The 16,705-nt window shown below is 43.1% G+C and overlaps 1 protein-coding gene across 1 annotated transcript in view; it reads left to right on the plus strand.

Moving 5' to 3' along the window:
• Positions 1–16,705, plus strand: part of LOC138589276 (membrane-associated guanylate kinase, WW and PDZ domain-containing protein 1-like) — a 90,481-nt gene that overhangs the window by 22,709 nt on the left and 51,067 nt on the right. The window contains exon 2 of the mRNA XM_069659488.1: positions 9,399–9,515. Within this exon, the coding sequence (XP_069515589.1) occupies positions 9,399–9,515 (117 nt within the window). The remainder of the gene's footprint in view (positions 1–9,398; positions 9,516–16,705) is intronic.

Raw genomic sequence — 16,705 nt, forward strand, 5'->3', positions numbered from 1 at the left:
GGATTCCAACGCTAGGCTGCTATGCTAGTTAGCTAGTTAGCTAGTATTAGTATCCTTTTCCTTTGCCTTCTAGTTCAACACAATACGCAAATGTTTGGCATGAAATGATTAGGTAGCCAAAACGTACTACTTGAACGTAAACTAGTGTCCAGTTTGTTTTTGATAGCGGGTTCAGAAAGTTCCACTTAGGCGGCGGCCATCTTTGTTGCCTCAACAGCCCTTTAACCCACCCCATATGGATAAACGGCTTGGATTGGCTCGGTTATTTGCTTGAATTCCGTTTAAAAAAGGTATTCAAAGAAATATGGAGAAGAAAGACACTTTGGGTGATAATGTGGTGGCATTCAGAGCTACTGCCTGTGTCTCCTCTCAACCCTGGCGCGCTGAACATGACTTTAGACTTGGAATATCATGAAAGCAGCTCTGGGTGTGGCTGCTTATGGAGGTAATTATAGAAGTAGAAGGCAAAGGGCTGGTCCAGAGCTTTACAGCGGCCCTCTCTGTGATTGTTGTTTTTTCCTCTCCACCCCTGCCACACTGATTGCAGGGCTCATGGAAGGCAGCAATAATATGGCGTCTGTATGTGCTCAAAAGAAGCTGAAAACATTGCTTCTATATTTGTGTGTGATTGCATATGTGTGTATGAGAAGACGATTGTGTGTTTATTTCGCGTGCGTCTCGTGTTTATATCATTAATATCTTGTCTTCTGTATCAGCTGTCATGACCTCTCAGACAGGATAATGGCTGGCTGGAGATTGCAGATACTTTATCGCACCATGAGAGCCGAGTGGACCCCACCACTGAGAGCAGGAGTATTGGATTAGTTTGTCTCCCCACGTTCACCCTCTCTGACTGCCCCTCCTTACATTGCTGAATAATGTAGAGTTAAATGCTCTCATCTGTAACTGGAGAGTCCAGTGTTGACTGACGGGATGTCCTGAGACCCACAGGAAGCCGCTGAAACAATGGAATTTACTGTTTAAGAACCAGCATTTCCAGTTCCTTCTCTGTGGCCATTATTTGGAATCGGCCAGGGGAAATACAATATTATTTGTCCTCTGGAGGAAATGCCTTCTCTTTGTGCTCAGGGTTAAAGGCCTGAGATGGCTCAGGAGCTGTGTGAGGTGATGACAAAGAGGGCAATTTAAAGATTTAGAACGTGGCTTAATAGACATAAAACTGTAATGGACAATCAGTGTGATTTGTGTCTGTAGTTGTGTTTAGGTTTTTGGTCCTCTTCTGCCACAACAGCAGAGCAGATAGAAGGTTGCAGACAGAGCGGAGCCGCCTTAATCAAAACGTGATAACAGACGGGCTTGAGAAATCCTTAACTGACCCCTGCTTCTAACATACCTCTAGTTCTAATCAACAATGCTGTTTGTAATATAATGCACGTCTAAATGTATCATCTGATACCATAAATGACAGCGTGAAAGGAAGAGCTTGACATTTTGACAATGAATTTCAAATTACATACATGCATACATTACATATTTGTTTTCATGTTGAAATTTAGAAAAGGCTATTCATACCAGTCTAAACTGTATATGAAGCTAGGGCCAGTAGCCATTTATCTTAGCCTAGCATACCAAGTGGAAACAGGAGCTAGTATGACTTTTTCACAAGGTAAAGCATCTCCTTAAAGCACACTAATAAACAGGCAAATCATTTTAGTCCAGCACATACACATAGTAAGTCCACTAATTGTGTCTAAACAATACATGCTACTGCTCTGAATCTGTATCTGGAGCTAGCAGCAGGTAAGGTCAGGTTAGCTTAGCTCAACATAACGTGTGAACAAGTGGAGGCAGCTAGCTTGCCTCTTTCAGGAATAAAAAAATCTCTCTAAAGGTCACTAATTAAGAGGTGTTTTTTTCTTGTTCGTATTAAACAACTGAGATACATGTGACTGCCCTGAATCTGCACCTGGAGCTAGCATAAGGTTAGCTTAGCTCACAGAAAAATTGGAAAAGAGAGGAAACGACATGTGTGCTGTAAAAAGGTACCTGTCTTTTTTTCTGGGGTTATGAAACGGATGGATTCTTGGATGTACCAAGATTTTGGAGTCTAGCTAGAAATAGACGGGTATATTACCCTCCCTAAAAATCGATGAATGATTGTTTTTGCTCTTTTTGTCTTTATGCGAGGCTAAGAATGTGGTATCAAACTCCTCATCTAATTCTAACTAACACGCTTATCTCCCAAAACATGGAACTATTTCTTTAAAGCAAATTATACTTGTAAACTGAATTCTAAAGATCAATGGTCGGTGTACCTGCTTGTTTGATGGCCAAACCTCTTGTCAGAGTCGCCTCAGCACAACACCCTCTGGTCGGGTCGAGCTCTGGAGGGCATCTTGTCTTACACCATAATCCTCTCTGTCATCACTACAGGTGGTGTTTCATTAGGTAGACCACTGTGTGTGTGTGTGCTTGTGGGTGTGTGTCTTCCATTTACTGCAGGATTGTTTTTTCTTCTCTTCATATAGTAAGGGCAGCCTGCCTGTCAATTGACAGCTCATCTATACCAGCGGCAACTTCTATGGGAGAGAGACACACACAAAGACGAGCCAGAAACACAAGAATAGAAATGTGTCGACCACTGTTGCGTACATACAGACTCTTTTCTGGCATCTTTGTGTCTTTTTTTTCTGCAATCTCACACCAGCTTACACCAGAAGCTAAGTAGCAAATTCCTTTTCTCTTAGCACGTACATAGCAGTAAAACAACAATTTGTTTGAGGATGTTTCCATTCTCAAATTTACCGTGCTCATTTTATCTTTTAATGTGTATTCTGCCTATAGTAATTAGTCACTTTCCAATTGTAGAGTATTAACTTTACGGTATTTTCCCACAGAGCAGCTGTAATTTAGGGATTTTCTCTCGCTGCGGTGCGTAACCCAAACATCCATGTGTGGTAAATATCGTAAAAAAGACAAAAATGTTGTGTGTTGATACTTCACTAAACAAATTAGACTTTGTGTTACAGCTTAGTTTGTCTCCTCTCCATTGGATGCTGGCTGCCAGCAAGTGCTTGCTACTTTAAGGTACTTTAAATACACCTTGGAGGAGGTGGAAGATATGATTTACATAAGTTGTGCCATGACTCTTATATTCAAGATGCTTTAGTAAGCTAAAGTTTAAAAATATGTACAGTATATCCTATTCCCACAGTATCCCAATTTTTTCAGTGAGGAGCTGATATCACAGACTGTTTTAAGTCCTTAAATGAATTCCATCTGCAGCCACAAGAGATTAAGCGGCCCATCTTTGAAGTCACATTTGAAGATCTCTGTTCCTTCAACCTCACAGGATTAAGATCCACCACTGGGGGGCAGCATCCCATAATGACCACACATGGCTCATCTCATTCACTGGCCGTCTCCGGGTTGCTGTGGTAACGGGTCTGTGTGAAGCAGAGGCCTCGGAGACACAGAGGGCAGTGTTGAGCTGGAGGACGGGGGATGAATCCCAATCAGCAGCTGAGCAGAGCTTCAACAAACACACTCACAGGGACATTTTACCATATTAATGGTCATCTTTTGCTACTTGTACATAAATATAAAAAAAAAAACACTAACACGCTAATACCTGGCATGATTGACAGGAAGTAGCTGTGACTCACAGTGCTGACAGCTGTTATGTGCTACTATAGGCTGCAGCTGCTTGGCAGTCTTCTGCTGATGTTTAAAGCAGCCACATACTGTATGTCTGTGTCCCTTTGCTATCTGGCCAGTATGTTTTCATGCATGCATTTGCTGTGTACTCTGCGAACCTTGCTTTATTTAAAAAATACACATCCAAACATTTTAAAATAAGCTTTTGAGACAACCTCTCCAGTTAAAATCTTAAATAAAACTGATTTAAATTGTGCATCTGCGTTTTTAGGTCAGAATTCGTCTGACTTACCAACTGTGAAATGAAGAACTACCTCACCTGATCTTATGCTAACCGTACTTTGTGTCATGCTAATAAGCTAATGTTAGCATGTAGACGTTCTGAGCTAAGATAGCAACCATAGTGAACCTTTTTAACCATTTTGAGTATGTTAGCATGCTGGCATTAGCATTTAGCTGACAGCATCCTTACGAATTTACCAGGCAATGATGGTTTTTACTGGATTAAACCAGTTTTATGCTCTGTTATGTGCTACTATAGGCTGCAGCGTCTTGGCAGTTGCAGACACGACCATATGTCTGTGTCCTTTTTCTGTCTGGACTGTATGTGTATGCAGATTAAACCCTTTAAAAACAGCTTTTGAGACAACCTCTTCAGTTAAAATCATAAAAAAAACAGATTGAATGTGTGTGTCTGTGTGTCTTAGTCACAGAAATATATATGAGAGAATGTTTGAATCACTATCTCCTTAAATGTTCATCAACACACACACGTCCACCCCTCCCCCAATCCCCAAAATGAGACAGGGATGCATAACTAGATTTAAGGTTATGTAATGCTGACTGGAGGCACGGAGGATGTGTATAATCCACTCTTATTTGGGTTAAACCCGTCTCTCTCCCTCACTCTTTCACTCTCTGTCTATCTGTAAGAGGACAGAGGCCTCACATCCTCACACATATTTCTTCCGCCTCATCCAGGGTCGAATAGCGCCGATCTCTGTGACACACGGTCTTTTACCAGCCGGCTCAACCAACATCTCCTCTCCCAGGAAACATCTCTCAGCACGCCAACGTCTCCTGTGTCTCAGATTCTCCCCTGATGGGATGATTTCATTGTTGTGAGAATGAAGAATATTGCCTCCAAGCTTCCAGAAAATGATCCTTCTTATCATCTAGAAACAGACTCATTGTCAGTTACTTTCAAAGACAGAATATTTTGCGTTTTTTAGGGCACCGGCTAATGTTTATTTCCTTTATTTATTTATGTTTTGGTCTGCAAAATGTCAGAAGATGACCTATGAATTATTTAAATTGCTTATTTTGTCTGACCTGCAGTCTACTATCCTAGAAAACCAGAAAAAAAATTAATTCTTGAAAAATAACTTTTTTTGTTCCCCAAGTCTGGTCCAGACAAAAAACCTTAAACACCGGACTCTTGGACTGTAATGATCCCTTAGGTTTTCATCTAGTAACATCATCAGGTCATTTATTTTTATTTGTCCAACACAAAATGACAAAACAGCCTATGAAACCAAGAATTTTCTCACCTGTACTTACGCTAACCCGACTTTGTGTCGTGCTAATTGGCTAATGTTAGCATGCAGACACGCAGAGGTAAGATAACAAAAAAAACCTACCTTTGATGATCCCCTAGTTTTTCATCTAATATCATCATCAGGTCAGAATTTTAATTTGTCAGACACTAAAAGACAAAACAACTGTAAAAGAACTTCCTCACCTGAACTTATGCTATCCCTTCTTTGTGTTGTGCTAATTTGCTAACATAAGCATGTAAATGCGCTAAGCTAAAATAGTGAATGTGGGAAACCTAACTTGTATGATCCCCTTGTTTTTATCTAGCACCATCATCAGGTGAAAATATGTATTTTTCCAACACTAAGTGATAAAACAACTGTGAAACAATGACTCTCCTCAACTGCACATATGCTAATCTACTTTTGCAGTGTTGTGCTTGTTAGCGAATTTTAGCATGTAGACGCACTGAGCTAAGATAGCTAGCGTAGGAAACATTTTACCTTCTTAGCATTAAAATGTCAGCATTTTAATGGCAGGTATGTAGGCTTGTTAGCGTTAGCATTTAGCTCAAAGGATTTTAAAAGACACTGAATTATTTCTTATTTCTGTTGTCATACTTTTTACACATTGCTGCCATGGTACTCAGGTTACACTATCTATCTATCTATCTATATATCTAGAAAGACATTATCAATAATACACTGATATGTTTGCTATAAAAGAGCTTTACTGTCCTTTTAACATTAAATGTACTTCTTATTAATTAATTAAAGCCCCTTTTCTATCAGAACATTTAAGACTAGCTTATAGCTAGGAGAAGTCTCAGCTATAGCACAGTGTATGAGAATGCCCCGCTCATTCTTAGTAACAATATAGCGTGTCTTATCGAACACAATACAACGATCTCCATTCAATACTCATGGTTGAATAGAACAATTCACCGTGAGTATTGTTCCAAATCAGTGGAACAGTGCAGCGCTGTAGTATCGCAGCTGAGATGATATCTCCTGTTGTCTCACCACATCTGGTTGTTTTTGTTGCATTGTAAAGCTTTTTCATGCTTTTTGTTACATGCTGCTGGGAAACAACTTTAAATGGGTCAAGAAAAAAACTCACATTGTTTTAGTTCACAATCTCAAAAACCATTTCATAGTTTCTTAAAGCTGAACGTTACGATATATTGGAAATATAAATATGAAGCACATTCTGAAGTACTTTGAAATAAAAAACAGTGACAAAGCTGAAATATATCACATAAAACCATGACTCTGCTTCCTGTCTGGATCGGAGAGGAGCTTATTTTATCAAGCAGCTCTACATCAGTACGGTTTTATTTTTCAGTTTGCACAAAGCTTCATCCACAGCAACTTAACATCTGGCTATTTGTTTGGCTAAACGGTGTTTGTGGTTAAAAATGGAGGGAGAAACTAAGTAAACAGCGTACGAACTGCATACACAGGCTTCAGTGGTGTGATTGTAATCTGTGATCCACACAGCGTTAATCCTCATGAATATTGAATATTTGATGACTTTCTCATTGATGGAGCACGACACCTGGGCCGCCCGCCCTCTGCTCGCTGTACGCACACAGGAGGGGGGTTGTTCCTGCCGGCGGTCCTTATCTCAGGGAAAGCATCTGAGCCAGCAAAACTGACACGACGCTGAATGCAAACACTGATGTATGTGAACGTATTTTATTTTGAAAGGGGTGTTTATATAAATCAAATCACCGAAGACGTGTAAACTGAGCAGCAGAGGAAGCGCTGATTGTAAGAAAGCTTGTGTATGTTTTGTGTGTGTGTGTGTTAGTGTGTGTGAATGCTGTTGTATCTGTTTTTTCCTTTTACAATCTGACTGCTGCTTGCCTAGCAGGGACCGTAATGATGGTCGTCAGCACTGGATGGTTGCTAGGTAACAATTACCTGACTGTGCTTTGCTTGCACTGAATTACACAGTGGGCTGTGTGCGTTTATGTGTGTGTGTGTGTGTGTGTGTGTGTGTGTGTGTGTGTGTGTGTGTGTGTGTGTGTGTGTGTGTGTGTGTGTGTGTGTGTGTGTGTGTGTGTGTGTGTGTGTGTGTAGAGGAACGGAAAAATACAGCAAAGTAGACTGTCAACCAGCGTCTCCATTCTGGGTAGAAAATAGCCCATACTAGAATCAGAACAATGGCTGTGATACTATTAGCTTAGCTGGGTTAGCTTAATGAGGAATACCCCTATTTTGTTTTTTCTAAATCACCATGATTCACATTTCTTTATGACATACAGTATACTTATTTTACTCAGGTAATTTTAGGTAATTGTCGTCGTATTAGATGCTCGTATGTTGTTGCCTTCCGGGCCTCGGTGCTTCACGCTATCAGTGCTACATCCTTCAGTATTTATAGTTACGTCCCCGGGGGGAGGAGGTGGATGTTGAAGCAGGGGCTGACAGATGATGATGTCACCACAGGGCCACACCTCAGGGCAGATGACTGATATACACTGCTGCTTTAAGACCTTTTTTACTTTCTCAGCTGCTGTGCTGATACTTCTGATCCGTGTGTCCTTGTCCCTGAAAGTCTCAGCAGCACTTCCTGTCAGCACTTCCTGCCTCCTTCCTGCCTCGTTCGCTTGGACTTTCACTCCCAAACCTTCAACCTGAGCCCAAACTCTAACCTTAATGGATCAGTTAGACATATAAAGGAAAAGGGCTTCTTCTCTTTGTAGCCAGGCTTAGCATAAAAGGTAAAACAAGCATATAAAAATGTGGTTTTAGTATGAATTAGACAAATGAGGAATGCCGTACTGATGAATTAGTTTAGAGGTGCTAGTAAGTGGATTCTGTTGGTTTACAGAATCAGGCTAGCTGCCCCCTTTCCAAGTCTTTATGCTAAGCTAAGCTAACTCTAGAAATTCACCACCTTACAGAAGCTGTAGGTGCTGTAACTGCCCTTTCACTGTGACTTTAAGCCATGATATAATTCCCATTAGCTCAATACAACACTCAGTCAGCACACTGACCCTGCCACCTCAAAGCACAGAGCCAGGAGAATCCCTTCCGCTGTGAGCGGAGGCCGACAGGAGGCCGTGGCACCTCCCCCAAGAGGTGCTTGCCAGGTCTCCCAGACATGGATGATATATTTGGAGATCATTAAATGCTCCTAAATGAGACCCTGGTGTGAGAGCGAGCTCTGACCATCTGGCCCCATTGTGAGTGCCGGGGCTCGGTTCAAACTCGGCCAGCAGCATCAGCACCTCTGATTGGATGGATGCTGAGTAGGCCTGGTAATTCCAGCCAATCAGAGACTCTTTTTAATCAATTACCCAAACGCGCCTCCATCTCAGTTTCTCTCTGAATGAACCTTTTTGTTGCGTACTCTGTGCCCTACCCCACTCAGTACATACAGTCAGTATGTTTTTTCCGATGTTTTCCCCCCATAATCATCTAATGAAAAAAAATAACACATTGATTTAAAGAATAAGAAAAATCCAGTAGGTTGAGTATCATCTTTTCTCTCTCGAGTGTTCATGTTGGGGTCAAAAGGTGTTTCATTTTCAGCCATGCTAGCTCCCAGGCTCTTAGGATGGCATGTCACAGGGTCAGACTGTCGGGCAAATATCTCCAAACTTATTAGATGGATTGTCATATAATTTTGTACAAACATAGGTTTACACCAGAGGATGAACCCAGTTAGCTTTGGTGATGCCCCGACTTCACCTCTAGTAGCACAAGGTTGGCACGAGAGTTATTTGATGGATTACCATTAAATTTGGTATCTACATTCACGGTGCCCAGATGATGTATCTGAATGACGAAGGTGATGCAAGACTTTGTCTCCAGTGCCCCAATAAGGTTTGTTGTTTTGAGTGAATTGTGTTAAAACAGTTGTATGGATTGCCATGGGATTTCACCACCCTTCACTTTCATCTGCAAACAGCTGTGTTCAAGTAGTTGCATCTTTCTTTTATTCGCCAAAATCGACACAAACTTCCTTCTTGCTGCTTTTAATACATTTTATTGGATTAGAACGTGTTAAAACAATCCAAAAAATACTGACTCATTTTCCGAAGGACTTTTCAAATTGTCTAGGGAAGGTAAACGAGGCCTGTCTTGTGCCCTTTTAGTGTCCAGGAGCGTTTCGACATCGGAAATGTCACTGCTTTTCATGACCTTACCTTCGGTCAAATGACAGCATATAAACAGCTCAGAGCAGAGCAGGTTTTCTGACGTCCAGTTTTTTGTCCCTCTTTTGTTTTCCAGGTCACAAGCTCAACAAGGACCTGAAGCACTACCTGAGCCTGCGGTTTCAGAAGTCTTCCCCCGACCACGAGCTGCAGAAGATCATCCGAGCCAATCTGTACCGCCATGCTGTGCCTTGTGAGTAAAGATTATCAGTGAATGTGATGGTGGATGCTGAAACCAGGACATCTGGCTGACGAATGGTGTCTTTAACCAGTCTTTAGCATCAGCTCTTCATCTTTACCCTAATGACCCACTTTCTTTTGGCGTCTATCTCATTTATCTTATCTCTCATTAATCTCATTCTTCCCTCTCGTTCACCCATAAATTATCCTGTTGCACTTTATTTCCCTTTCAGCGTTGAAATCCTCCCCAGCTCTTAAATTGAAAGGGTGACAAACATTGTTACCAGAAACCACGACTGTAGTTTTCATTGTGTATTACTGTTCGTTACAGCCGTTCGTGTTTTGACAGTGCCAGAGCACCATTTTGTCTCACAACTATACAAAAGTGCAGCTCGAGCCAAACACGGCGCACCGTGCCAGAGTCCACAGCTGGGCTCGGTTACGTCACAAACAGTTGGATGTGCGGTTGGGGGACACGGTCCAGCTCTCATCAGTTTATTTTCTTACTGTACTCATGTCGTGTTTGGGTTCGGAATACATTTAGCTCCAGTTGTGATGACCACAAAGCTCCAGGCTTTAACGGCACAGCTGATCAATCAGGGATGCGATTACACAAAGTGTGTGTGTGTGTTTGTTTGTGTGTGTCCCCCTGAGGAATAGCGTTGATTATCACACATATGCATAGACATGATTTAATCAAGCAAGAACGGGATCATCATTTCCAGTAAACCTCCTGTTTGACTGGGGCACGGCTGCGTGAGTTTGTTTGCATGCGTTTGCATTGTGGTGCCTCCTAATAAAATACGGCTTCTGCACTAGATTAATGTATTTTCCCCTCTCTCTCTTTTTCTTTGCTTTTTCACTCGCTGCCTCTCTGTCTCTGGCTGTCTGTCCTCCTCTTGCGCTCAGCCATGTGACCGGTAAATCCGGCTCTCTGAGCCTCCCCCGGTGCCCTGACTGGGATTATGATGTTCTGATATATTGAAAATAGATTCCTGCCTGATTATGTGATGAACATGTCGGGCTCTCGCAAAGAACACAGGGCGATGGAAAGGCCGCGGCGCACGGGGGACATACAGTGTGACATTAAGATTGCAGTTAAAAAACCGACTAGTCTACATAAATCTGTAGTGAGGCGGTCAGAGGGGTCACCAGATGGTTAAAGGGATTACATTTTTTTCTCACTTTTCACTAATTCTTGCTTTTTGCCAATGAAACACGGGATAAAAAGACCTCAAATTCCCTCAATTTTACATTCTAACACAAACATGTCACCTCTATAGACCTGTACAATCGTCACAATGGGTGACATACATACATCTGGTCAAGTACATGAAGCGAACAGTGTTTTGGAACGCTCTTCCAGTCGCAGTTTACAGGACTAAATCTCCAGCGCTGCCATCAGCTCTGCAAGGCAGCTCTGGGGCTTTGTTCTATTTGCAGGTGAATCAGATTTGTTTCTCAAATAAGGTCTTTAAGACGGACTGTCCCAACTGTTGTTTTATTCAAGTGATCTGATTTGTATGTCCAGACATCACCAATCTATCGGCATGTCTTTCTATGGTAGCCTCATAGGGGTCAGTGTGTGCGTGTGCTGGGGATCCAGCTTTACAATGTGTCAGCGTTAGAAATGGAGAGCCGTCATTTTGCAATTCAAACAACTGCAATGTCATGTTGTGTTGCTGAACTCCTGCGTGGGCCAGACAAACTCAGTGAGCAGCTAGTAGACGTAGTTGTTGTGTGTTAGTATTTCTACTAACCCGAAAAAGTATTTGCATTTCAGGGCTGGCAGTCTAAACAAGCCCTGAGATACACCTGTCGTTTGAGAAAGATGCTAATGTTGGCATGCTAACATGCTCACAATGACAAAGCACAAATGCTATTGACAAGCTGGTAAAATGTTACATTCTTCACTATCTTAGTTTAGCTGTTAGCAAGCTAACATTTGCTACGTTAAACAGTAAACACAAAGTACAGTTGGGGCCATTTTTTCTTGTTTTGTTTTCGAAGTACGTCACACTAAACCTCATGGTGGTGCTAGTTCAAAGGCAAAGCTTTAAAGAGCAGCTCCAGTCATGTTTAAAGACGTATAAAATGCTCTGTTTGAAATAATAAATTGTGTCTGACATGTTTTTTTCTACAAAATAAGTTTAATTACCTTTTAAAAATCTATCTAAAAAATCCCCACTATGCAAATCTCAAACCACCCCCTCCGACGCAAAAACAAAACACGTCTCTGCCATCATTTAGTGGCAACTTGTTGAAACTTAGCTAGCTTGAAATTAATAGTAGTAACGTTAACGTTATTAGTCAGTAGTGAGCTTGCAAAAATTACGATGACGGTTACAGCTGGCTCGCGCATCGCCGAAGTGGTTGCCATAGGTTACACATAATGATACCCATAGCGTCACCCCATCCATTTACGGGATTGGCTCCTTAGGTTTGTGACGTCTCAAACCTGCCAATCTGAAAACGTGTTGTTCAGCCTGTCCTTGGTACACTGCAGTTTAAAAGCAGACTGGCCCAGCTGTGGTGATGACTGCTTATGTTGTCTCTGATATGTCTTGTAGCACATGATGAACACCGCATGGAGATGTTTACAAGGTTGAACACTTGAGTTTCACTGGAGGGGGGCTTTAAGAAAGTCAGTAAGATTCACCTCTGAGAACCATAAATGTTTGTGTCCAACATTTAAAGGTAATTCAGGCAGGAGTTTGTAAGACGGTTCAGTCAGGAATTAAGTGGTCAACCAACAAACTGACACACCGACTGACAGGTTTATCACTGCATTCACTCGAGTCACTGCTAATAAATACAACAGGTGGTTTCCACTAGGTTTGTTTTTAGTTAAACATCTGCAATAGCCCGGTGTTAGTCCAGGATGAAGATCTCTTTTTCTTTCCAAGATATAGGAAGTATTTTCATATCATGTTTAATTATAGCAGATCAAAGATTTTGAATGCATGACTTTCACTTGTTTGGGAGCCTTGTAGTCAACGTGCTATGGCTACGTTTACTTAAGTCAAAGTCTCAAAAGCTGTATACTGATGCTTCCAGTAACGTGAGTCAAACAGGAGTACACAGTGTTTGTTAGGGACTATTTTCAGACATGAATTTGGTGCGCAAGCGAGTATTTACATCAGCAGAACGGTGTATGTGGGATCAGCTTAAAATAAACTACAGTGCCCACATTTCTGTTGATAAAGGAACATGTCATCCAGCGAAACAGTTTTGGCACACGGCTGGAGCGTTTTGGACGACAGCGAAGGTTTGCCGCACACAGGAGAAAGTTGTTGCGTTTTCTTTCTTCATGGGATTTGTTGACAACATGAAGTTATGAAGTGAAATTCTGACTGTTTGTTCTGCTCATTACTTAAATTAGCAAAATGTAAACACTGAAATGTTTATAGTGTTTACCCCTCCTCTCTCTCTCTCTTTCTTCCTTCCTGTCCCTCCCTCTCTCCCTTCTTCTGTGACCTACTATCGCTGCCACCTCCTGTTTATTGTCTCTCTCTTTCTCTCACACTCACACATGCAAATATTTCCTGGGCATGACACGGCAGAATGACAAAAGCAGTGAAATAAAAGCCACACTTCTGGGCCCTCGGTCTCCTTTGTCTCTGCGTGTCTCATGCCTCCTCCCCCTCTGCCGAGCACATGTGTTGCTGCCTGTGTTTGACTCGAACAGGTGCCACCACTGGCCGAGGTGTTTTTTTTCTCTTCTTTTGGGCAAGTGTGTTTATAGCAAGAACATACCCCCCCCCACACCCCCCCTTCCTCCTCCTCTTCTCCTCCTCCTCTCTCCTTCATAGCCCCGCTGCTACAGATGGCCATTGTTATCATGTGCAGCAAATGTCACAATTGATAGAGAAGTCGCTCTCTCGTGGGATTCATTTCCCTCTCACGTCTACAGCTGCTGCTCGGGGATGAGGGTTATCTCGGCGTTATCCTGGCGTTTCAGCCGCGGAGCGCACCAATCCTTCCCTCCCCCCACCTGATCTCTCCCTCCCTCTCTCGCTCTCTCCCTCTCTCTCTCTGCTCTCTTCTCTGTCGTCCTCCTCCTCTCTTCACTTCAAATCCTCCGTTGAGTGTCAGCGTCCCTGTGGCTCGGCGTTGGCTGCTGCCTTCCTCTGTCTCTCTCTGTCACACTCGAGCTGCTCCCACTGTCTCCCTCCATCTCCTCCTCTCTCTCTCTCTCTCTCTCTCTCACTCACTCTCTCCCTCCCCTTCCTCGCTGTCCTTCACTCCCTCGCTTCCTTGTTTTCCACTCCGCTGCCGATCTCTGGGAAATCATTGCTGGAGACAAATTTCTCTGTTTGCCGCCCGCACAAAGAAAAGGGATTACGGCTTGATTTGCCTTCTCCGGGCTCGCTCTGCATCCAGGCAAGTGGCAGCTCCTTATTCTCTCCTCCTTCTCTCCTTCTTCTTTTTTTCCATCATCATCCGCCATCCCAAGCCTGTGATGTATGCATGGCAGCGAGTGTATGTGTGTGTAGTTGATGCTGTGTATATAGGCTAAGGGAATCAGGGAAGGTGGGGGTAGGGGTGGGAATTATGTGAGGGGAAAGAGGGGGGCAGGCACACTCGGAGCAGGCACGTCCAACCCAGAGGGACAGATGGCCGGTAGCCCTGGTGCTTTTTCCTCTTTGGTTTTCTAATTCACCCTGCAGGCTTTGTGCAAGGCCCACTAGTACACAGACCTTCTTTTCAAGAGGCAAGAGATGGCTGCTCTCCTCAGTTAGAAGAGGGAGGGAGAGGGGGTATCTGTGTGTGAAGAACGGACAGGGGAGAGGAGAGCAGAGGAGGAGATGAAGGAGAAGGGGTGGGGGGGGGGGGGGGGGGTTTGCTTTAGAGGCAGAGCAGGTTTTTTAAGGAGGAGGTTAGAAGAGGAGATGAGGAGCTAGAAAGGGGGGGTCATCAGCCTCGAATGCATGGAGGTCAGGTCCAGATGCTGCTCAAACAAAAGGGCTCCTCTGGGGGGGAACGGCAGGGGGAAGCGTGGCACTCGCCATTGTGTGTGTCGCTGCATTGCAGGGTGCTGCCGGGGAGCCTCATGCTAATGACGGCCATTCATTCTGGTAACGGATGAGTGGGCCCCTGCTTCTGTTTGCCTGTTTTCACCACATACGCACCGCTCATATTTCCCTTCATGTGAGCAAATATGTGCTGTGTGAACCCCAATCCGCCGTGGAAACGAAGAGGGGTCGGAAAACGACCGCTTCCGAGCTTATTGAGGAAGCTGGGCAAATGTGTTTTTGCATAGTAATGATTTGAAGACAGGTGCAAACTGTGTGTGTGTGTGTGTGTGTGTGTGAGGGTTATGTTTAATGCATGTGTTGGTGTGTGGTTATTCTTTTACAGATGCAGGCGTCATTTGTGACCATTAGAATAAATCACACACAGGCCAAAAGGACTGCAGATCTGTGTTCTTGTTGATCCAGTAGAGTGATTGGCAGGTGGGTGGAAGGTGGCACTGAAGGCTGTGGTCTCTGACGTTGTTTTTGTTATTGGCAACCTCTTTCAGGCCCGTTTCAAAGGCATCTTATTGTACATTATCCAAGAAGAACCCATTATAACAACCACACAACCTCATTATGTTTCTGCACCTGGAGTTCAGAACAAGCCGTACCTTTATTTTGGTCTTAATCGACTCAATGAATCCTATAGAGACCACTGTGATCATGAATTTAAAAACAAGCGCATAATAACCCTTACTCACGATTCTTCAACAAGCTCTTGTGCCTTTGGATCTTGTAAAGGAATGATTGTTGCCAGGATCATCCCAGAGTCACTCAGGCTAAACTTTAGCGATCAGCCCCTGATTAATAAGTCACAATCTGTCCCACAACTGCAGAAATTGATTTAATTGTAAGCACTTCAGGCTAACTGTGAGTCCTATAAACATAGAACAAAAAACAAGCTTCAGATTGTTTGATTAAAGAAGGTTTATATCTCGTAACTATTCCATATTGATGATTACATTTTAGTTTGCATGCTAGTCTATACATTATTGTTGTTTGTGGTGTACTATGAGGATAATAACCCTGTCTTTGAGGTCAAGGAAATGAACTGTGCTAATTCACAGGCTGGACAAAGATTCTCTGTTATGTTCCCGCCGTCTTTAACCAGACTCATCCGTGTGTGAGAGTCTTGTGATGGTTTGGATGTGGATCCTCTGTGGCGGCCAGCTAGCCCACATACTGTAGCTCCCGAGTGTTAGCGAGCCTCGATGCCTCCGAGCAGTGAGTGTGATGACGCCAGTTGCCATTAAAATGCGGAAATATGCTTTAACTTTTTCCAGTGAACTTCGTGTTCACAAGGCTGCTACAGTATCTGCTGTGTTTCGATCATATTTACTCCTGTGGTTTAGCTCCCTCTTATTACCCCGGGGGTATTAAGTTTACACACAGGCTAATAAGTCAATGTTAGCTCCTCCAGTGCGGTTTACTGATTTACATATTTAGGTTTTACACACCTAACAATCTACATCAGGATTGCAGGTTTTATGTTTCTGCTCAAATTTCGTTATATTTTTTAAGCTCTGAACAGAGCCATGCTAGCTGTTTCCCCCTGCCCCCAGTCACCATCCTAAGCTAGGCTAATCTGCTGGCTGTAGCTTCATATACTACGCATGAAAGTGCTTTAAATCTTCTCTAACTCTTAAATAAAGCGTATGAAAGTGACATTAGACCAAAATACATGGACTCTTCCCCTCAATGACGTAGCAAAATTGTGCCTAAAGATGACGTGTTAGCAAGCTACAAACTTAGCTTAACTTTCTGTAGCATGTAAACCAAACAAAACGTCACAGTCACAGCGCTATCGCTATCTATTTAGCGACACAGTTTAATGTAAGTAAAGATACAACATGTTAAATTGAATAAAACACATTCAGAAATAACACATTTTATTATTCAGTCAGCAGAATTAGAATTATCCCTGTTGATTCACTTCAGGACTGCCGCTAACTTTTAGCCGAGGTACAATGAGGACATGTGGCTAAGATTGGACCATGTGCATCCAAACAGAAAGCTGCAGTCCTCTCCCCTAAGGGCAGCTCCGGGGCTCTGTGGTCAGGTTGGCTGGGCAGTCGTCCATGTCCATGCAGGTACTGTCCCGCGCTGCCAGGTGCAAGCTCTCCTTCGCTCTGCCATTGTGCTCTTAATCCAAGCTCCTATACATTCAGTCAAAGCATTTTAGAGA

Source organism: Semicossyphus pulcher, unplaced genomic scaffold, assembly GCF_022749685.1.
Source record: "Semicossyphus pulcher isolate SPU_LCO1_2020_fin unplaced genomic scaffold, fSemPul1.0.p SCAF_13, whole genome shotgun sequence".
Taxonomy (NCBI): domain Eukaryota; kingdom Metazoa; phylum Chordata; class Actinopteri; order Labriformes; family Labridae; genus Semicossyphus; species Semicossyphus pulcher.